The sequence below is a fragment of the Centruroides sculpturatus genome, unplaced genomic scaffold (genome assembly GCF_000671375.1).
Source record: "Centruroides sculpturatus isolate CEXI.00-Female unplaced genomic scaffold, Cexi_2.0 scaffold1193, whole genome shotgun sequence".
In the NCBI taxonomy this organism is placed as follows: domain Eukaryota; kingdom Metazoa; phylum Arthropoda; class Arachnida; order Scorpiones; family Buthidae; genus Centruroides; species Centruroides sculpturatus.
Genome location: NW_019385473.1, coordinates 245,061 through 269,977, shown reverse-complemented (window position 1 = coordinate 269,977; position 24,917 = coordinate 245,061). Strand labels below are relative to the sequence as shown.

General features: G+C 27.5%; 1 protein-coding gene across 1 annotated transcript in view; it reads left to right on the top strand.

Moving 5' to 3' along the window:
- Nucleotides 1-6,508: 6,508 nt before the first annotated feature.
- The window catches only part of LOC111639306 (multidrug resistance-associated protein 1-like), a 106,323-nt gene continuing 87,914 nt past the window's right edge, over nucleotides 6,509-24,917 (top strand). Inside the window, exons 1-8 of the mRNA XM_023385161.1 lie at nucleotides 6,509-6,720; nucleotides 6,826-6,920; nucleotides 17,434-17,610; nucleotides 19,280-19,405; nucleotides 19,784-19,921; nucleotides 22,822-22,932; nucleotides 23,003-23,064; nucleotides 23,135-23,269. Of these exons, the coding sequence (XP_023240929.1) occupies nucleotides 6,882-6,920; nucleotides 17,434-17,610; nucleotides 19,280-19,405; nucleotides 19,784-19,921; nucleotides 22,822-22,932; nucleotides 23,003-23,064; nucleotides 23,135-23,269 (788 nt within the window). The 5' untranslated portion in view covers nucleotides 6,509-6,720; nucleotides 6,826-6,881. The remainder of the gene's footprint in view (nucleotides 6,721-6,825; nucleotides 6,921-17,433; nucleotides 17,611-19,279; nucleotides 19,406-19,783; nucleotides 19,922-22,821; nucleotides 22,933-23,002; nucleotides 23,065-23,134; nucleotides 23,270-24,917) is intronic.

Here is a 24,917-nt window from a genome sequence, read left to right as displayed (position 1 = left end):
CTTGTCAGATTGCCCAAATTTAGCCTTATTCCATCAATCCTATCCGATCTATTACAAATTTTTTGGCAAATTCTAACTCGCAAACAATATGACAGTTTGCAACGAGTTAGAATTCTTTTAAAATATATGACAGAGGTTTACAACAATAAAAATCGAAAATATAATTCATTATCATTTCACCTTGCATAATATATGAATTTGTTCAATCAAGAATTATGAAATCTAGAAATCTATAATCTTTGACCTTGTTTTATCAATTAGCTCTCAGAAATTTTAGAAAGAGGCGTTTTGAGATAAAACTGATTTCTAATCTGAATGAATCACAATACCAAGAAAATTAAAATTATATTTTTTGTATGTATGTTATTCTTAAATAGATCTATAAGTAAATACAGTACTCTCACGTAATACCCTTTAATCATTGTAAAATAATAGCATAAAAGAAAGAATGAGTCATAGATAATTGCAATCCTATAACTGATTATAAACAAATTGATGTTACTAATATTTATCTTATATCTATCTTCTATCTATATAACCTATTGAACGCGTGTCCGTCCGTCCGTCCGCGTAACGGTATGCCAAAAACGGGCACTAGAGGCGCCCTAGCGATGATTTAAAATTAACAATAAATAATTTTTATTTGTAATAGGAATTTATTATTTATACCACGGAATGGTATAACTAATTATTATATGCCTTGATTAACCTAGTGCCGCACATTTACAACATCCCGTGACTCACAAGTAGTGAACGTCGCACATTGACTCACGGGAAATTTGTTGAAAAAATGGCGGGTACATTTAAAATCGAGGTTTACAACCGAAGGTAAATAAACAAACTATTTTAAAGTTTTATAGAATGTATAATAGATAGAAATATAGATCCGTATGACGCGATTGGGACTTTTTTTTAACTCTTTCCGCCCTGTGGGCACTTAGAGGGCCTCTTTTTGCAAGCCCATTATGGGTTCGGCCAGGCCCACAATGGGGCTGCCGGGTAGTAAGGGACGGGGCCCGACATATCCGAACGCTGTGGAGCATATTGATAGGAACAAAAAAGTCAAAGGAACCGTGCCTCATGGGAATTTGTAAAGAACTCCCATTAGGGGGTGTCACGGGCTACTAGTAAATTAGGAATAGTCCATAAATTATATAACGCTATTTTCACAATTTTCAACTACCATCTCCTATAATGCTCCGTAATGCTGTTGCACATATCCACCTCCAAAATTACGCAACGAATATCCTCGATCAATCCCATTAATTGTATTAATGACATTTAACGTTCAGTATCCCGTGCTGTGTATTAGGGAATAATGCACAGCACGGGATACTGAACGTTATATGTTGTCATTAATTACATATACAACGTGCAAAACAATGACTTAAACGGCATGGTTCACTATGCTACGCTTCAGGAACAAAAACGAATCCTGTTGCCCAAGAGTTAAGATCCTAGAATTACTTAACGTTTTTATAAACCCTTGTAATGCATCGTATCGATTACCTGCATACTCATCCACCCACATCTGCGTTACGTGATTTATGGACAACCCATTATTTTGATTATCGAAGATGCAATAAAAATCAATTGTTAAAGAAAGATAAATGAATGTATAGTTGAAGGATAAATGCAGTAAATTAACTTCAATATTTATATATTTAAAAATATTGGCAAAAGTTTCGAAAATTATGAAATTAATATGAATTTGATGATAAAACAATCTTTTAGGCTTTTAGGATAATTCAAATTTTTCAAAAATGAAATGTATGTTATGCTGTAAATACAATATATTCCGTATTATCTTATAGAATATATTGTATTTACAGCATAACATACATTTCATTTTTTAAATATTTGAATTATTACACCGAATAACAATTATTATCCTAAAAGCCTAAGCTGACTGACTGACTGAGTGATTCATCATCGCCCAGAGGCTGATCGCTGAACCTAGAGGTGAAATTTAGTACACAGGGTACTGTACGTCATGAAAACGCACACTAAGAAGGAATTTTTGGAAATTCCCCCGCGGGAGAAGGGGGAGGATTAAGGCTTAATTGGAAGAATGGCTTCTACTGTACTATTTTAGATGCGATTTTTTGTTTTCAATTACGTTTAGTCTTCATTGAGTACTTAGGTGTATTAAGTTGATAACATTTCAGACATTGTTATAAATAGTTTTATGTATTTCGATTTTTTAACCAAATGTTCGAACCGTTTTAAATTCGAATTTGTTATTGCATATTGATTCGATTATAGAATGATTGTAAACGTTCCAGAAAATTGATCAAATTGAAAATAGTTCGTTCGATTCTCAGCAATTCTCATTATTCTCAGCGGTAGGTGTTATATAACCATTACTATAGTTAAAGGCCGGATGGCCGAGCAGTCAAGGTGGCAGCCTACCGCTCTGGGGACCCGGGATCGAATCCGGACGGGTCAAGATATCCCCAGGTATTTTTCGGGTGTGGTCCCCGTCCCTCACCACCCGGTCGCCCATTGTGAGCCTGGCCGAACCCATAATGGGCCTGCCTTAAGAGGTCCTCTTAGTGCCCACAGGGCGGAAAGAGTAAAAAAAATTACAATGGTTGTTGAAATACTGAATATAAACGGGGTTTGCTTGCAAAATCCGCGCGGGCGAAGTCGCGGGTAACAGCTAGTTAAAAATATAAAAAGTTATAAGTAAAGGTTTCTCCTTCCAATAATGAGACTAGTAATATTTATCACAGCTTTCTTAATTATCCACAATTAACAGAGATCGAGATTAAAACATTTCTCTTTATTTCGCCTATTTAACAATGTATTTCGGATTGGTAATTTTCCAATTCTCTTCAGGCTTACAGCTTCAGTGTCTAAGGTAAAGGTTGTTATCTACAACGTAACGAACAAAAGATTAGTTCGTGATAATATACTTTTGTTATCCAGAATGATGCATATAGTGCACAATTTGCACACATACTAATGGTGCAGTTGCAGTTTCTACATATCAGTTTCTTTCATTTATTTACTGGCGTGTTTTCTGTCTATTTTGATGGGCAAATGCAACAATTCTTCCACTTTCCACAATTATTAGCTTCTTATTACCTCTTAGAAGGATTTTAACTTCAACAATGTGGTTCATAACATGACAAAGGTCAAAATGTGCTTTTTCATCGTACTTTCATAACTCCAAACCAAAATTTTCACAAAAAACTAAACTATAATAAAAACACAAGAACATTAATATTCTGCAAAAGAAAAAAAACATTGTCCGAAAAAATCAACATACAGAGTACCGTACGGATCAAACCGACCTGAGTATACTATAAACAAACAATCATATAGTTGAGAGTAAAGCCCTTCAATACTTGGCTCATACTTAGATTATAAAAATATTTATATATGAAGGGCTAAGTACAGCATTTACCAGTTTAAACGCTAATCTTATTATTTTTTTTTTATAATAATTAAATAAAATCTAGAAAATAGCTAAATTCGAGATAAAATAATCTAGATTTATTCACTTATCTAATTGTCTAAATCTCAAATCTAGGGACAAACAAAACAATCTAGATTTAGATAAGAAAAATAAATTCTAAAGTGAAAATCCTGCCCAGCACGTGGTACAGGCTTCGATTTTTTGACTTAAAGTAAAATGGCGGTTGATAGTATCTGTCGTTGCCACCAAGAGCGCTGTATCTAAGGTTACAGTCACTCTACGTAGGTTTACCAGTGACCAAGCGGTTCCGTTCCCTGAACATTGGGAGTTCGGTGTGGGTTCTCGCCTCTCCAGGACGGGCTGGCCACGTGGAATTTTCCGGGTTTTCTCCATGTCTGTAACGCCTGAATAGGAGCCAGGTACCCTTAAAATACCTCCCGGAAGGCATTATTCCCCGCGTAACGACCATCATAAATGCATACAATTACATTACATGACAATTACGTAACACTTTACAACGGGACAATACAGGGTCCGTTCTTTTATTCCTCCGCGTAACTCCGCGCGAGAGGCATCCGTTAAAAATTCCTGCGCTAGAAGCTCATGCCCAACTAGTTAATTAATACAAGGCAAGATACACTGTAGCAGGGGTGGCCAATACGAGGCCCGCGGGCCGCATGCGGCCCGCCTGGAGTCATGTTGCGGCCCTCGGAGCTAGGTCAAATGAACGTAAATGTTAACTTTATTGTACATCTCACCAAAAGAACATTACGTTATGAGTTATTCGTATCATGTATTTTTAAATTATAGCTAAGAGAAATTTGAAATATCTCTCATTTTTGGAAAAATTCATAGATTTTCAGCTATTTCAAATATCCCGCTATTTGACACTCAAGGTTAGTTTTTTGTCCGACGCTAGGTGTTGATAAAATTTAATATGAGACTTTAACTTCAGCTATATATGTTCTGTGGTCTTCGGCGTTTTCAGGAAGCTCACAATGCTATCGGGCTCATACTCATAACTACTTTCAGTCCAGCTTGACAAAATTCCGTGTTATTCTGTAGTTTTCGTTTTATTATCGCCAATGCATCTAGAGAGATTTTGCAATCGACGTTAAAATACATATTTAACATATTTATAATTACAGTTCTACCATATCGATTCTATAAGTAAGTAATCCCTGAAACGTTGGAGAAATTTCATCAAGTTGGTTTGGAAGAGTTCTATGAAACGTATTTGGGCAAGGATAAATATCCTGCGTTTTACAAACATGCTGTGTCGATGGTTTCGCTATGTGGAAACACTTATGCGTGTGAACAGCTTTTTAGTCGCATAAAGTACATCAAATCACAAGTGAGATAGAATTACTGATGTTCATTTGGAAAACTGTTTGCGTTAGCAACAACAACAACATCTCCACTAATGTTGTTGCTAACGCAACAACATTAGTGGAGATCAATTTTGATGCACTTAGTTCTGTAAAACAAAGTCAGATGTCTCACTTTTAAATATTTTTAAATTGTCTAATAATTATTATGTTTGATTCTCGGTTATGTTTTATTTTCTTCAAAAAAATAAATATACCTATTTTTTGGGTTTTTTTACATTAACCACGCAAGTGTTTGACCACGATCCTACCTACTGGGAAGCGACGATGTGGTTGAAGCTGTAGCACGCTTGCTTGTTTACTTTAATTAAAAAATAAATAAAAAATTAGTGCGTGGCCCGGCAGGAAATATCATTTCTGAAATTTGTCCCACCTTCTGAAAAGGTTGGCCACCCCTGCTCTATAGGGTGTATAGTATGTTCTAGCTCGCTTGTCTTACATGCTTCAACAGATATATAGAACCAGTTACTTTCAAATGACTCATCATTTACTTTTCTTTCAGAAAAAATGGAACATCTTTCTATTACTCAGCCATTGTTCTGACATACTTCAGTAAGTTTCTCTATTGTTCGCGTTTTTAAAAAAATTGAAAAGAAAACAAAAAGAAAGAAATTTGCATTATTTGAAAAATATCGCATTGATTTATGAATATTTTAATTACAGTATACACCTCGCGTATATTGATTTGTTGCAAATTGGGGAGCTTCTATACGTAAAATTACAAAATCAATTAAAAATTTGTTTTTAATCGAAAAGAGCTTGAATAATCTAAAGTTGACCGAACGCAAATCTATAAATTTACGTTCAGATTTTATCTATTTGCTATTTTTTAAAAAAATGTTTATTTATATTATTGCAGAGATATTTCTATACTCTCAAAAGGGAACCGACATTTAATTCAGTTGTAAAAAATTTAAACATATTATCAACAATAAACAAGATATTAGTTAAATTAATGCTCTTAAGAACTTTTAATCACTTAATTGTAGAATATAAAATTGTGTAAACAAGCTTTTTCATATCTCTCGCGCTTGAAATGTTTAATGAGTCACACTATATCAATTTTATTAAATTTTTGATCAAATTAATTCTAAAAAATTGTACTAACAAATATTAACAAACAGTGTAAATTAATAAATAAGTTAAAAAATGTAAAATAATAAAAGATTAATAACTGTATTTATAAATTTAATGTTGAATACGTTCACTATAATACGAATAAAATAAAATATAAGTTATAATATTATTTTTAGTTTGACTCTAAGAGTTTATACAATCGTAAGAAATATATTATTATGTTTTTATTTTTGTAAACTGGTTTAAAGTACGTTCATAAGGTTGAAGGTCGTTAAGTGTGAAATAAATTGTATTAATTTTAACCTCTACTTCTCTCTCATATAACAAAAACTACAAAGCAGAAAATATCGGAATCAATTATTTTTTCCGTAAAGTAAATGTTTCCGGATAATCGAGTTTAAAATTAATTAATTTAATTTCACGTTTTGATTATTATTTGTTTGACAAAAACACGAAAAAATGAAATAATTTTTAATGATAAAGTGATTTTTAACATAAACCTTTTCGATAAAGAAACATTATNTATAAATATATAATATTCAAATGATTTATAAATATCAATTAATTAATGATTAACGAGTAATAAAGACTTAATTAACTGTATAAACTTCGATGTTTTTATGGCAAGAGATGTCATAACGTTGTGTTATAACCGCGCAATGCACTAATGTCGGCTTACAGATGATAAACAGAAGCGACTTTGTGTGTGAGTCGTGCGGGAACTAATCGGCGTGCGAGTAAAGAACGGCGTGATTCGTTTGCTGCTATCGCAAAGAAATTTTATTCCGAAGGAATATGTACTACTCGCGTCGTACGCTGCTTTCGTAACAAGTTAGTTATTACTGTAATTATTATCTTTTTTTTTTTTTTTTTTACTGTTTCAAAATGAATGAGCAACCGGTCTATATTTTTCTCACACATATATATTTGCTGTAGACGATGGCATTTAATCGTTTCCCGGTCATCATTAAGCATCGCTTTAGGAAGATCTCATGACGGATTTGTACGGTTTCTGTGATAGCCCTCTCTGGGTAAGTTGAATCTCATGTATATTTTTCTATTTATTATAAAAGACAATTTGAGAGAATAAAATAGAAATTTATTAGTTATTATTTATTTTTATTTAAGTTTTCTTAGTTATTTATTGTTTATGAATGTAAGCTCTGAGTCATCAGTTTATTTCTGTTGATTTTTTTTTAAATGCATTGTTTTATTTTTATATTATTCCTGGAAAATGATTATATAATTTTCTAGGTATAATATGATATTATAATAGACTAGACCATGCCTTGTAAGCTTTGAAATTGCTTTCTGGTTTATATGCTTCTTAAAATCCAAAAATACATGTGTTAAAACTAAAAAATTGATATGTTTTAAAATTATTAATCATTTTAATTGTCCGTTGATATGTAAAATAGAAAATTATATTGAAATTATTCAAAAATATATTTGATAATGATGTTATTTCATCTATTCAAATTTTTGCTCGGTTTCTTTAGTCTTTCGTCTGGGCATCCCGCTAAGAACGATGACAGATTATTGTAAATCAGGTTTAGAACACAAAAACCTTACATTTCGGTGGATGTTTTTGATCTAAAATGATTAAAAACTGGTTTGAGATTGTTTTGAACTAGTCGATGACAGTCAAATACAAGTCAAAACAAAAACATTTGTTTACCAAAAATACCAATTGGATTCTAAGACTTTTTTAATGGTTTAAGTAGTTTTTATCCAGTTGAAATTATCATTATTGTAAATCAGACTTCTTATGTCTTTGACTGTAGCTATGTTTGTGGAAAATGCAGTTGAAAATGTTAGTATTCATTAAAGTTTGTTATTGTGTTATAAAGGTTTGCAAGTGTAGATTATTATTCCAGTAACTCAGTGAGAAGTTGTTTAATTTATTGAAAATTCTTACTAATGATAAGAATTTCTTGCTGGTTTGGATTAGATAAAAAAAACTTTTTAAAAATATAAAGTTTTCATAATGTTAATTTTGACCATTGTCTTCATATTATTTGATATTTAGAATGTGTAATAAAACTTTCAGAAAGTTTAAATGAAAGTTTTCAATATGTTCTATTGTAATAAATTTTACACTCTCTATCTACATGGAAATAATGTATTATTTTATTTTTCATCTTTATTTCCATAAATGTGTTTCGAGAGCTTGATCTTTCCTCATCAGTACGGTGCCTGTTTACGTAATTTGTTGGGTTATTTATCAAAAATCACATAATGCAGTTCCAGAAGCATGATAATAAATTTTAATATATAGATAATCAATAAAATTATTTTTATATATTAATCATCTTATCAACTCAATTGTATATAATCATTATATTTTAATGTATTTCCTGTACATTACATATTAATACTGTATAATAATTACAATAATAACCAAATAGCAAAGGAGCATAAAATTTAATAAAACAAAGTATTTTACCCAGATTAGATAGATTTTTTTCAATCAAATTGAACAGAACAAAACTAAAGAAAATTCATTTGGAAATTATGTGCAGATAGATATGAGTGACCACTGTTTTATTAAATTTTATGCTGTTTAATGTTGCAATTTTGTTATTATTGTATTTCAGTTTGAGAGAGGAGGGAGGGGAATATTATTAGTTTTAAAAAATAATTTGTAGCTTTATAAGATTTCACTTAAACATTTAAAATTAATAATTGATTATCAATATTATTCATTTTTTATTTCAGTCAATACAGTGGCGTAGCATGGGTGTCAGCCACCCAGGGCAGAGGAAAATTTTGCTGCCCTCTTATTTAGGTATCTAAATTTAAAAGACTAAAATTCAGTTTCGTCACAGAATAAGTAATGAAAAATTCTGTGCTCATTTCAATCGGTCTGAATCGTAGGTGAAACAAAAATATGAAATGAAATGGTTCAAATTTTTACAAGATATTATTATTATTATTATTATTTATTGTGAAATTTTGCCACCCCCTAAAAGTGCCTCCCGGGGCGGGCTGCCCCTGCCGCCCTCACTACGCTATGCCACTGAGTCAATATTGATACTGTTTCATCTATTTATAACAGAGTTATCTGATATTGCTATTATATGCTTAGTATGGGATGGTTTCAGAACTAAATAAATGGTATTTAGCTGAACATGGTCTTTATCACCAGAGTTTGAGATTGTGATTTATGTGTAACATTATGAAACAATAAATTTTTGATTACCTGTACTCGCACAGTAATGATAAAAAAAATTTTGTAACGCTAAATATTATTCATTAACAAAAAAGAACTTTAAGTAACTAAAAATCAGATTTTTTCAGATTAGAAATAAATTAATTTCTAACAGCTAAGACAATGATGCTTAATTATTTGATTTTAAGTCAATTGTGAATTGGTTGATTATATATAAAAAATTTATCTAATTACCTAGACAGCTTGATTTTATATATACTTTTCTATTAAATCTTATTAATTTATAAAGAAAATTTTTTATTTTCAGTTGTAATTTTTAAGTCAAACTCATGTAACTACACCAAAATATCCAACAAAAATTATACTTACCAAAAATAATGAAAAACTCCATGTGTTTTTTAAAGTGATATTCAATTTAAAAATTATTGAAATTTGTTTTGCTTTTCATTACTTTTAGCAAGTATAATTTGTGCAAGATATTTCTGGTATAGTTTGTGAGTTGGATTTAGTTAATCCAGTTTTATGTAGTATGTATTTATTGTTAAAATTTTATTTTAACAGTAGTATGAAATTAATTTCTTACTACTGTTCTTAAAAATATTCTTAAAATTATGAATTACCAAGAGTGATTAATCAGAAACCAAAAATGCTACTTAGTACATTAATAAAACTTTGTTTCTTACTTCAAGTAAATTAAAATTTAGTATAAATAATTAACATTATTGTTTTTATCAAATTTATTGAAATAAAAATTAATTTGAATGCAATTGCAGAATTATAAATAATAATCTTAATATCATTAATTACAGTGCCAGATAATAACAATCAAAACATCAAGGTTAGTAATATAGAAAAAATAACATTTATAGAGTAACAACAAACAATGAAATCGTTAAGTTAGATTTTTTAGCATTTCTGTGATCTTGATGAAGTAATTATATAATTTATATAAAGCTTTATTATTATTATTATTTATATTTGTTCTAAATTCAAGGAGTAAACCACATTGAATTGTTCGTTTAATATTAAGTGAATCACATAAACTTGCTAAGCCTTGTAACAGATGATAAAGGAAGAGTTTCTGAGTTACACCAAATGCATTGAGTATTTACAAAATTAATATAACTATTATTTATGTAAATAGAATATTTATTAAGACATATTTGTGCTATTAATCTTTTCACATTGAAATTAATTAGTTTAGTCATGTATGGTTGTGAATATGGAATATGAAGTAGATTAATATACCAGGGATGATATTTGCTCTTATTTAGACTTGTTTGGTCCTTGTTAATAGACTGAGATATTGCAGATTCGATTAATAGTGTGTAGCCATATTTCCAGTCTTGCAGATTATCTTTGAATATCTTGTCAGATACACCAAATGAGTTTAAAATTTTTTGAAACTTAGTTTGCCAAAGCTGGTTGATCTTATATTTTTACTTTGTTTTGATAATTTCCTGATGTAAAACAGTTAAATTATTATCACTTTTAAAATTTTATTATTTGTTTAAGAAAAAAAAAGGAAAGGAGTACATACGATTGGTTTCATGACAAATGGCATAGCCAGGGATAGATTTTTCTAAATGAAGAAGTTTGCAAAGAAAATAAATTTGAAAAGATTTCAGTTTGTACAGGTAATCGAGACCCTAAATTGGATTAGCATAGTATTTAATGGGATTAATTATTGAGTTATATAGCTTCATATGGATGTTCAAAGTTGAATATAAGTACAAAAGATTGTCAGCAATTGCAGAACTACGTTTAGAGGAAGGAAATGATGCTGAAATCAACAACAGAGGATGAAACTATATATATATATCAACATCACAAAGCATGATATATTGACACTAAGCCAAATGATTACTGTTAATTATTGGGCTATTATAATGCTGTAATTAATAATTAGAAAGTCAGTAATTATTAATTTAGATAAGAGATGGTGCCTAACATCTACCATTAGTATCAAATTATTTACTAACTTTCTAATTATTTATCGTTGTCGTTAATAATCAGGCTATTATAATGCTGTCATTTGGCTTAGAGGATGAAACATTATTCGAACTTATTTACAGACAAATAAAATAATTTTAGAATCTTATATCATCTTTTATTTTGTAATGTATTGTAAAAAAATTAGAAGTATTTGCATACATTGATAGAATATATATTTGGTGCTAAATATCTTATCAATTAGAAAATATAAGTTTTCAGATATATAATATAATAATAAGATATATAGTACAGTAGCAGTTGTAGAGCAGTAGCATTATCCATAAAATCCTATAAAAAATGTGTTTATTTTTTAAATTAAAGTATCCTTTTGCTGCAGACTTGCAAGGTGCTGTAAAGATTACATCATACATGACATCATAAACATGAGAACACTTTTCATTTGCTACAGAATATCCTACAACAATTTTTCTGGTGACTACATCTTCATTAGTACCGTAATACCTCGAACTTACGCAATAGGTGGACCAAGCGATAACCGCATAAGTTGAATTCACATAAGTCGGGGTATAACTTTGCATATAGATACATACAAATTATTTTTAATTGGAGCCGGAGACTAAACTTAGAAAAAATGTTTAATAAAATCTTAGATAACATTGTTTCTATCTCAGTGATAATACCGTGATGTTTATGAATGATGCTTGAATTTAAGAAGCTGTGAAAAATGCTCAATTTTTAAGATTGAGCATTTTTCACATGCTCAATCAAAAACAATCTTTTTCACATGCTCAATCAAAAATGCTCAGTCTTTAAGATTGAGCATTTTTCACAGCTTCTTAAATTCTTGCTTCTAAATACATGCTTTCCTATGCGTGGTGCTACATATGCGAAGAACAAGGAAACAATGATGTTACGTAACACGTGCATATGTTTGAATATAATTAAAAAAAAAAAAAAAAACATTTGTTCTAAGATTGGAATCCAATTGTTTTTTTAACCTGATGCAGACCTCGACTGAGGCCGAAAACATTTGTTTTACGAATGGTTAAGAAGTACTGGACAATAAAGATAAATGAGTGAGTACAAGATTTTTCAAAATACTGGTATTCACAATAGAAGAGTTGGGTTAACTTTACGTTCCAAAGATAAAGTTTTTCTTTTCTTTTCTTGTTTGATGCAGAAGAATGAGTTATACTTCGTTTGGATGACATAGTAGAGTCTCTCAAGTCTCCGTAGATATAACAAACACAGAAATAAATAACACAGAATAAATTGTAGCTATGCGTCGATTCTGCGTGACATGCCCGAACATGTAAGCTGAACAATAGTGTGGGGGGAGTGAGTAATCAAGAGTTGCATGGTATCAAACAAAAGACGAATTGTCGAGATTTGAAAATCTCGTAACTCCGGGTTCGCTTAAGTCGGGTTAGCGTAAGTCAAGGTATTACTGTATAAAAGTTTGTGTGAAGATGGTGCACTTTTATATGCATAATGGAAAATTTTAACAGTTAATACAGCTTAAAAAGTCCATAATTGTTGCTTTGATTAAAGATTTATTCTTTTGTGAAATACTGCAAAGAGTATATTGTTATCAATTAGCAATTGTGCATTTGTTACAAAGTTGATGTAAACACAAAAGAAAAGCAAGATAAGGAGTGGGAAAAGTAGACAGGTATAAAAGTGGATGCACAAATAGTGTGCCATTGTCTGTGCAACATGAGTTTTAACCAAGTAAGAAGTCATTACCAACAAGTAAAATGCACAGATAGTGGCTTATCTGGGCTAAACAGCATGTGGACTGGAGTGTTAATGTGTGAGACTGTTATATTTTTGAATGAATTCAAATTAGCCTGTTCAGATCTGATGGCAAACCCTATGTTAGTCAGGAAAAGGCAAGACCTATATAGGAATTGTTTGATGCAGATAGTGAAGTTTCTGGTGAGTCAAATGATGTGTGAATGCATATTTGGTAAAGTTGTTGACAGAAACACTATATATGGATCTCTAATAATAGCGGCACTGAAACATTTTATGTACCAAGCTAATTCTAACAATCAAGAAACAATTTCATGGTACAAAATCTTGTATCTTTCAAGACAACTCTGTGCCATTTGTTGTTATAAAAATGTGATATGGTTTAAATATGCTACATTGCACATCTGTTGAATGTTTTTTGGCATATGTTGGAAGTGATAAAATTTCCATGGATGCTACTATATTTTCTGTTGCAACTCTTTGGAAATTTGTTGTATTTAGATGGAAAATTATAGTGCAATTTGAGGAATACTCTTTGTAGAACTGTAATAGTATATTTCCAGAAGAATGGCACTTCTATTATTTGTATTCATACTTCTGAAAAAGGTCATTTGATTATTCTGAGTACAATATGCAAATAAATTTTAGTATATACAGTAGAGCCTCGATTATCCAACTCTCGATTAACCGTCACCTCGGTTAACCGACCGTCCTAGTCGGCAAATTTCAAATGTCCGCTAGTGATGTGGCGCTACAATATTTGGCTATGTCTTGGCTACTTTAATATTATTTTTACGTGTTTTAGCTGGCAACACTCATTCGACCATGAAAGGGAGCCAGTATTTAAACGAGGCTTAATTTTCTAATTTTTAATGATACAATAGCGACGATTATTATTTAAAAAAATTTTTGTTAGGCTTAACATCGATGAAAATTCAACATGAAGTAGGTTAATAGCGATATACTAATATACTAATTACATGGGATATAATAATATACTACACTAATAATGGATTTTTTCATACTTTTCGGTTATCCGACTTTTCAATTATCCGACCAACCCCAGTCCCCAATTGAGTCGGATAATCGAGGTTCTACTGTAATAGATCACTGTATATTTATAATAACGTGAAAAACTTGAAATATGTTTACATATAGTATGAACACAAAATAAAAAATAAATATTATAAATAAAAATTACTTATTTTTATATATTTTTGAGTTATTGAAAAAATATAGACTGTATGTATACATATATGATTTTCTATCCATAAAATTTTGAAACTGCAGTAAGCATAATAATTAAATACTGCTACATGATTTCTATTATTATTTTTAAAATGTTTTTACTTTATCAATGTCAAATTTACTAAATAATTTCAGCCTTGTCTGAGAAAGAAGGACAGACTAACCTGCATCATTAACTCTGCACTGTGTGCTTGACAGAGTGTTATAGCACTGTCATGTTGTGTAAAACTTTCAGTAACCCTTGATATAACTTGAAGCAGTTTGTTTTAACAATTTCTACAGCTCAGATAATAGCCTATCAGATAAATATCATTTCTAAATCTTTAGATTTCTGGTAAGATATGCATACACCAAATGAATGAACATTTTTGATCCTTTATCAAGATCTGCTTTAGGTTCAGTATCGTTCCAAATATGGAATGCCATGATTTCAAATGTTTTGAATACAAAATTAATTTTAATCAGTATGGAATTAAGAACAAAGATTTGAATTAATGTAATAGAAATAATGTATAGCCAAAAGCCCCCATATTTGTATATTAATGCAGGAGTTCATCCTTATGGAAATAATATGTAATTATTAGTGGAGTTGCTCTCCACATTCATATCTCCACGCATATGATATTGTGTTATTGTCTGTGAAATTTATACAATTTCCCAACCTGCTTACTTTGTAAATTTTGAGGGTTTTCAGGGCCCTGATGTGGTCTGTCTGGAATGATTTTCTGATGAGACTGGTGTTTTGTAAGTCAGCTCGTACATCAGGAACCGTTGCGTATGTTGACATGGCAGTTCTTTTGTCACTGTCATTTGTGTTCCATGATTCTTTTCTGTACCGATCGTTTGGTTGATCCAATATAGACTAAATCTCTCTGGAATCTATGGTCACTGATTGGAACGCTGTACACCCATGGTGCTCTCAAATTATCTGGTGTGTCTTTTGCATCCTTAGGTAATAGCCTAGCAGATAGTTTTTTTATAAACTTTTATATTTTTTCCCAGTACAGGAAATACACTTATCATATCTTTCTTTTAAACCTGAATTTTGCATAATTTGATAAATACAAAATGAATTAATATCTGAAATATTTCTTTTACTAAAACTAATCTTTGAACTCTATAGCTTAGGTTAAAATAATAATAATAAAATATGAAGCATAAAAAATATGGTTGTTTAATTCTCATATTCATTTTAAGTGAAATTTCTTATTAAAAAAAACTGTAAAAGTTGTTTATAAAATAAAATGTTTCTCATTTTATTGAAGTTTAGTGATTTGTATAAAGCATTAAGTAATATAATTTTGTTTCTAATATAGTCATGAAGCTAATGTTTTAATATTAATTTGTTATACTATATTTGTACAACTTTTATACAATGATTAGGTTTTCTTCTTAATGTTATAATGAAACATAATTTTGTAATTTTTCTTGTTTTTTATGTGACTCCTCTATATTTTCACTTAAGATTTAAATATTATGTTTGAAAGGAAACTTTATATATAATGTCACATTTAAATTTTGTTTGTTAATAGATTATTACTATTTTGTTTATTACCGTTTTTTGATAGAAATTTAATACCGGTATCTCTTGTGTAACATGGTAGTTATGTTTCCAAAAAGTTCTATGTTATGTGAATCTGTGCTATACAAAACAAAGGACTAATACAAAACATAGGGTTACATTCCAGAATTTAGCAAAAGTATACTATTTTTTTTCGTTACTAAGAGAAATATGTTTATTAAAGCAATCAATAATTTATTTTCAATGAATGAATAACTAATAATCACAATTAAAAGTACTGTATGACACATTAATACTAATTTTAGTTAAACAAGGGTGTTTTCTTTTTTACAAAGTATAATTGTCATCTAAGTTCTTTTGTTGATTTGAAATAGCAGCAACATTTTCATATTTTTTATTTTTATCATAAAAAATTTTTATGGACAATGAAATGAAAATATGTTATTAATCAAAAATTTGTCTAGTGGGTAATGTTTGTTCAGTCGAGTACTGAGCGACTTTCTTCCAGAATTTGTGTTCAAGTACCAAGGTACTGCTGTATTTTGTTCATTATTTTATGAATGATTGCTTACCTACAGTTAAAAATAAGTTTAATAACATTTATCTAAAAATTTTAAATAAATTTTACTAAATACAAAGATTAATCTATAAAAAGAAGACAGTGACATGTTTTCTTTTTATAAAGTCTGAAAGCAAAACGACACCTGGTTGATAGGAAAGTTAGGACAAGGAATAAAAAAATAGTATTATCAGTTTTCATTAAAGTAAACCTGACAAAAGGCACAAAATAATTTGAAAATTTCAATATTCTAAAATTCATGGATAAATTTGAGACATGCATGCATGCTTACTTGAATAAAAAGAAATAAAGAATAATGAAGTTTACACTTAAAAATTGAGAAATTTTGTATGGAGGATTTCCAAAATCATGTTAGAGTGAAACTGGAAGTTGTGTTTTAGAGGGAATATCCCCAATTTTCAAACAGTGTTATAGAAGTACTATGTTGTATGATTGATACCTGTATAATGAAAACTGAAAATAAAAACCTTGATTGTTAACATGCTAATCATATTGATTTTATTTTATTTTTATTTACATTAATAATGCTACTGTAATAACTTATTAATAAACTTGATCAAGTTTTATTTATGGTACAATTCATTCTCTTTTTGCCATTTGGATGCTTTTATGTGACTATTCAATTAAACACTGTGGCAATTGTTAATGATGTGAATGTATTTCATTGTTAATTAAGTTTTACTTTAAATTATATAACCTTTTTTTTCCTTTTAAAACTATTTTCTTGTTAATTGTTACTCTTTCTCTGTTGTTTTTTATTGGCAAGGATATTAACAAGAAAGATTATTGACTATGATAATCAGTGAAATAATTTTTTACATTGATAAGTGAAACTAAACAGACTGTTTATTAAAGTATAAATTAGCCAATTAGACAATTTAATTACTAATTTAATTAATGATATCAAACATCAATGATTTACTAAAATTTAATGAATAATTGATTGGCTATTGAATTAATTAACTGTATCATAATGACAACTTAGTCAAATATTGAAATGAGAATATCTCACTCTGAATTGTTTTTTCAAATTTTTTTAAATTTATCATTTTAAATCAATTACTTATAAAAGTTATCAACAGATGCAATATGATTATCTATTACATCAAATTTTCAAATTAATAATTTAATAACCAATTAATGATTCAATAAATTTTTGTCAATTTAAAACTTTTTTAATCACGATTAACTTGCTTATAATAGAAATAAGAATGCTTCTAGTAGATAAGTATTTAATATGTTACTAGCGTTTTTTATTTATATATTAATAAGTATAAATTTTAATTTTGTTACATTTTCATTTTTATTTAGGTCCAAAATTTGACTTGGAATACTACAACTCCTAATTTCACACCATGTTTTTTTAACACAGTATTAGTATGGATACCTTGTGGTTTTCTGTGGTTGTTATTTCCTTTAGAATTATGGAAAATTACATCTAGTCAATCATGTCAGAATTCATGGACCTTCTACAGTATGGGAAAAATTGTAATTAACATTCCAAATATTTGTTTTAATCTATTTATTTAATAAATTATAAAACTAAATTAACTTATTTTTATATATTAAGGAATGGAATAATGCAGTTATACAGCATATATTAGGATAATTGTGTTAATATTAGGCTAGGGAGTGTAACTTTGGTTGAATGGAATAATTCTTTGATATCAGTTTTTTTGTCAAAATTCTAATTCAAAATTTACTCTTTAATTTTTTGAATGACAAATTAGTCATATAGAATTTAAAGAACAAATTAATTATTTTGTCCAATTAATATTCTTGTTTTCATATTTTATAATATAAAACTGATAAATTAAACATTAATTACATGAATATTTTCAGTTTTATAAACTAGAAAATAATTACAAAATTAATATATTTCCAAAATAAAATGAGAGCAATAATGATAAAATATAAATATCATTTAAAAATTTTTATTGATAGATTAATTAGTTCATACTTCAATTACTTCATACTTTAAATGTGAAGATTCTATGCAAGCAACAGAAAATAATATGATAGGAATATTTTTCATCAAATATTCTTTATTGTTATACAGTTCAATGTTTTGTAGATTGCAAATATATTTAATACATTTGAGATAATAGTATTGCCATGCATGTTATTATAGATAACATAATAGAAATTATAGTTGCAAAATGTGAAAAACAGTAATAAAAACTTCAGCATCCCATATCTAATAAAGAGCATTATATTCCTGATTATTTGTAGAGATTTGTTTGAGATATGAAGGTTTATGGTTGCAATTTAAGATCAAGTCATTAGCAAAAAATTACAGAAGGCAGAGTTGAAAAGATATAATTATTGTTATTGATACATATAATTCTCATAACTGATGAGAAGATAAAATATCACATCAAGTTGAACATTTTTTTAGAACAAGCAAGAAATCTAAACATAATTGAATTTTAAGATCAATCTTTAAAAGCAACATGAAATACAAATGTCTATTCTAGACAGATTGGCCATATTATTTTAAACGTAAAAAACAGTTTTAGAGAACAAAATAAGTTAAATCTGTTGTAAAAGATAACCAATTCTCACAAATTATTTCATTATAATGAATTATAATAACATATTTCAATGTCATATCAAGAACCATTGGTTGATGGTTGATGAAATCAAGAATCATTAGCAAATTGGTGATTATAATTTCAGTTGTAATCATCTTTCCATCTCTGCCACTGATACTGTTCTCAAATTTTGCACAATAATAATACAGAACTATAACTTTTAAAATAAAGAAATACACCTAAGAAATTTTCATCCCTCATGAAATTAAATGTTACCAATATGTATTTTACTTATGTTTAATTAATAAAAACAGCAATTTGAAGCATTTAAACATATTTAAAAAATTAAATCTATTACCATACAACCAATATTTTATACTCTTGTGGAAAGATTATTTTTTTTCTATTAAAATTTATATTTGGCATTTGTTTATACAATAGCTAATTCTAGGATTATAATTTAAAATTAGAAGATGAGTCTTTCATTGAGTATATTATACAATTATTTTTTCTTTAAATATAGTATTTTTGATAATATTGAAAAATGATTGAATAATATGATATAATTTACTTTTTAAATATAATTTTAACATTTCTTTAATAGTTGATATTATTTTTTTCAGCTTTTGAACATTTTTCTTGCTCTTCTGTCTATAGTTGATGTTATAGAAATTACACAAAATGTAAATTCAGGTTTGCCTTTAATTGGTGCTGAATTGAGTGCTCCTATTATTGAATTTTCTTCTTTTGTAAGTAAATACAAAGACAATTACAATATATTTATTGAGTTTTGTCCTATGTTTATTATTATTTATTTTTTGAAGAAAGTTGAAGAAATTTAACATCTATAAAAATATAAAAGACAAGTTTTTAATAGTCTTTAAAAATTTGATATGTAAAAATTAAACATTTTATGTTAAGAAAAATAATATGTAACAAATTTTGGCAAAACTTAAAAGCATTTTTTTTAGTTTATTTTATTTGATAAATATAGCTGCANATAATTAACAAATGTTACTTTTGTAAAATCAAATGTAATAAATATTATCTGACTTTAGAAAACAATGTTTATTTCTTGAATAAGATATATAATTTAAAAATAATTTAAGATTATTTATTTATTTCAGTGTTTGATTCTGATTCTTACTTTACTTGCAAGAAGAAAAGGAATTGGAACATCATTGTTACTTTCTGGATTCTGGACTTTAGAAATGCTTTCTGTTATTCTGCAGTTATATTCAGCTATTCTTCAAATAGATCATTCAGTAAGCAACTTTTTTATTAAATAATATAATATTAGATTAAATATGCCTACAATAAATATTTTATTATTTAAATCTTTTCCATAAAATGATACTTTTTTGGTAATGAATATATCACACCTCTTTAATCATATTTTAATTTTCTGAAATGGTAAATAATATCCAGGTTATAATAATTTTAAAAATTTTTGATTTCTATCTTCAGATATTGCTTTCTTTGTACTAAGTTACTTATTTATCCATTCATTTGTAAAAATATTTTTACTTATTTGAAACAAAGATGTGCCTACATTCACAATTCAAACGAACAACAATCAGAGGTTATCATAAGTGAACCATATGATGCATTAAGAACCAATAATAGATGTTTCCAGCTATACTACTCAACTATCACATTAATTCAAATGAGTTTTAGTGATAAAACTAAGTTTAAATTAAATGTTTGTTAACATTTAAAATTCCTTTTTAAGACAACATCATGATGTAGCATTAAAATGAATAGTTACTGTATATATGCAGAATAGCATGAAAATAAAGCTGCCAAACATTAAAGAGCCAGCATAGAGAGAGAAAGTGACCAATGCCATTTTGGTAGCTATCTTTTAGCCAAAACAGTCAAGCATGCTTCAGCATATTTCTACAATTAGCTAATCATAGTGCACAAAAAAGAATTATATTATAATATTTATATGAATAATTATCATAAATTATTATAATTGATTTTTTAGAGTTTTTTAAATGTAATTTATTTTTTGGACAATTTTGTCCAAACAAGAAAATTTATTTAATTATTTTTCCCCAATTTCACACAGCATGAAAAATAAGATAGATTAATCTTTCTCTGATCTTGCATATAACCATATTAATTAATTTTAATTTTCATATAATTTTTTTACTCTACAAAAATATAAATAATGGCTGATAGATTATGCTTTTTGTGTAATCCTTTCAAAATTTTAACAATTGGTGAATTTATTCAAAGTAAAATTTAAAGATGACATTTATTTTTCCAAATTTTACTTAAGCTAAAAATATATTGTACAAGTTTTTATTTTTAAAGTTTTTCTGATGGATGAGGCAATTTATTATTATTTTTTACATTTCATTAAAATTTCCAATCATAATGTTAGTCTTTCATTCTCATAAAAATTGATATTTGATATGATATTTTCTACTTTTTCAAGAAAACCATAGTTACAAAAATATAAATCAGTGTCAAACAATTCATTTTTTTTTAGGTAATATTTAAAATTCCTAAGCCTAGTTATTGTTAGAAAACAGAGGAAATAAAATTTATATTGATGACAAGATGGGGAAAAATGGCTTGGTTAATTTTAATTTATTATACAAATACTGTATAAACATTATTTAACCCAATCATTTTAAGAATAACACTAAATGATTAATTTATTATATTTGAACACACAGAGCTTCATTTAAAAACTGTATAAATATGGATTTATTCTTTAAAAGATTTTTGGAATAAATCATTTATTTTAAATAAATTTGTCTTTAGATATAGGTTTTGATTTTACATTGGCTTTTTCATTTTCTGAAATAAAAGAATGTACTGAAAGAAATATGAAATTAAATCTATTATCAATTTCTCACACAGTATTTTTTTTCTTTTATGGGGAGAATTTAGAAGTGATTTTGGGACTGATTGTGAGGCATTGTAAACATTGAAATTTTTATTTTCACAGGAAAACACTCATTTGTGTATAAATAACTGTTATTTACCTGTATTGTAACATTTTGAAATAATGTGATTATAATACATAGTAAACTATAATCACAAAAAATTAATTATATATCCTTGCTTAACACAGCATGTGTCTCTTTAACTTATCATTGCATACACATTTTGTCCTTATCTATTTTAAAATGTTTGCCACTACATTAAACATTCAAAGCTAATTTATATTTACAGTTGAAAATGATGCAATAGTATACTATACATTTTATAAAACTCTGTAATAACATATGGAAAACTAACTTTTTGCATCAATACAGAACAATTGTTACTATGAAATAAAATGAAACTTGATAAAGCAATTGAAAAAAGTTAATTTAAAACTGTCTATTATTTGCTTGTTTTTGTCTTTGCATATCTCCTGCAAAAAAGTTCATAAACCAGATCAAACAATACTTAGCATATACAGTACTTTATCAATTAATTTTGATTTTTTTTTTATACTACATTTGTGAAAGATAAGAATAATAATAATTTTTGAAGTTCTTTATGTTCAAGAGTATCTTGTAATTTCACTCTTTAGGGAGATTTTTTTCTGTTCAGACTGAAAATGTTAACTTTATTGAGTTTGTACCAAGTCAAATCATTGTTATTGATAAAAATAATTTAATAATGGATGGGATTAAATTTTAATTTAGTTTAATTAAATTAATGAAACACAAATGTAACTATTATTATTTTTATTTTTTTATTTTTAGAGATTATTTTACTTGTATAACAAAAGAAAAAAAATAGAATTAAACTACAAAATATTTTAAAATAATCAATAAATAAATGTTTATATATATATATATATATATATATAGCCCATGATGAGAGAACTTTTCAAAAATATTTTAAAGTTATATCTAATTACTTTAACAAACATATGCTGTGTTTTATGTCAATTAATTTTATTAGTAATATGATACATCTATCCATCTATTTATAAAAATCTGTGAAATATTTTTTTTTACTTATATGAGATTTTGAAAATGGATAAATATATTCCTAAAGCATTTTAAAGATTTATTGAAACTGATTTATCTGAAATAAATGTATTTTAAAATTAGTTCAAGTGATAATGTTTTCATAAAATTTTGTATTCTAAATAATAAAATATTCCATATAATATAATGATGTAATTTTATTTTTTAAATTTTTTTATTAGTCAGATAAAATTGACACTATTTTAATAACAAGCCTCTCTGGAAAATCATTACTTGTTACAATACAATTTATCCTGTCCCTTTTTCCTGAAAAAGTAGTTGGAGATTCCAAAGTATGTATTTTATTTTAATAGTAATATATTTAAGATACCAATATATAATACTAATTATTCAAATTTTCAGAATATATGTCCTCTAAAAAATGTTTCTCCATTTTCTTACATTACATTTTTCTGGACAAAAAGGCTAGTAACTTAATATTTATGAATGAAAATTAAATTGAATTTTATAATTATTGTTAGTTTTTTTTAATAGCATTTTGATGAAAGGTTATCATAATCAACTTCAAATAAATAATTTACTACCATTATGTCCTGATCTGCATACAGAACTTATATCTAAAATGTTTAATAAAGCTTTCTGTAAAATAACTTGGATGCAACCAAAAATGTAAGTAAAATTAATTTATATAAATATATACACACATATTTTACATTACGAATTCACTTTTAAGCTGCTAGCTTTCACTTTCAAATTTAGTTGACTCATTATTGTAATAGTGCATTTGAATTTATATAAATTCATATTTTATCATATATAAAAAATGATATCTTTTAAATTTTTAATCAGTTAAGCTAGAATTACCAATTAATTCTAAGTTAGCTAATTATATATTTATTATAATCATATTTACTTGTATGTTTAGAATTACTATTCAGATATTATGCTGTAAGTACAGTGCTTTAAGGGTTTTTAAAAATGTGAAAGAAAATATTAGATCTACAGCCTTATACAAGTCTTAAAGACTTGTGTAATTTTTCAATGCTTTATTGTAGATTCTAATGTCTTACAAAAGTACATGTAAAAGAATGTACAATTAGTTACTAAGAAACATTTCACTTTTCAAAATACTATAAATAAAAGTGCTTTCACTTCCAGTAATTTTTAACAATGCTTTCAATTACAGTAGAGTGTCGATTTTCCAAAAGTCAATCATCCGAAACGTCAATCATCTGAAAGAATTCCAGTCGGCAAATTTAAATTTTCGCCAGTGCTGTGGCGCTTCAATCTTTGGCTATGTCTTGGTTACTCAAATATTTTACGTTTTTGATACTAAATTAACATCTGAAGTATAATTTTTTATTATTTTTATATTTTTAAATATATTTATTTTGTTTGTACAAAATAAAAAAAATAATTTTTAACAATACAATAGTCTTTGTTAGGTTTAACATCGACGAAAATTCAACGCAAAGCGACACGCAACAGATAAAAATTTGACATCAGATACGTTAAACTATTTTTTCGTACGTAAATCAGTTATCCGAAATATCAGTTATCTGGACAATCCCAGTCCCCAATTGATTCGGAAAATCAACACTCTACTGTAATTACAAAAATTGCTTACAATCTTCTTTACAACTTACATTTTTACACTTGTGATTGTTATCAATACTTAATATGTCCACCATAATTGTAAATTACATCTCCTACTTGTTTAAGCATTGATTTCACAAGATTTTCTAAAATTAAATTGTCATTTTTAATCCATTTTCAAAGATTGTGCCAATAAATACAGGTAGCCCTCGGTTTATGCCGCAGTTCCATTCCTACAAAAGCTGGCACAAATCGAATTGGTGTAAAATGACCCATATTTACATTGAGGTATACAGTTAGGTTCTACGTAAGTGAAAAATAAGCAAATAATTTTGTTTATTAATGTAATATAACGCAAAATATATATAATTATAAATTTAATTTTTAAAATGTATTTTATGATAAAATAAAGTATAATGTTTTTATTAAAAAATCTTAAGAAATACAAATGATATTTCAAAGTTTCCATATCTCTTACATTTTTTCGGAAAAAGTATCTATCTTTAATTGTTTAGATTTTTGTTTTCTTTCATTAAGAATTTTGGAATATGGTCAATGGATGCAATGATGCTCCTTTTTACATTTGACTTCACTCCCAATTGTTGTCTAACTCACAAAGTTCATCCGTCAAACTTTCCATAGTTGAAAGGATACACTTTAGATCAGCCATTTTCATAACTCTTGGAGTTTCTTTTTTGTTTTCTTTCTTCTCTGACTGTTC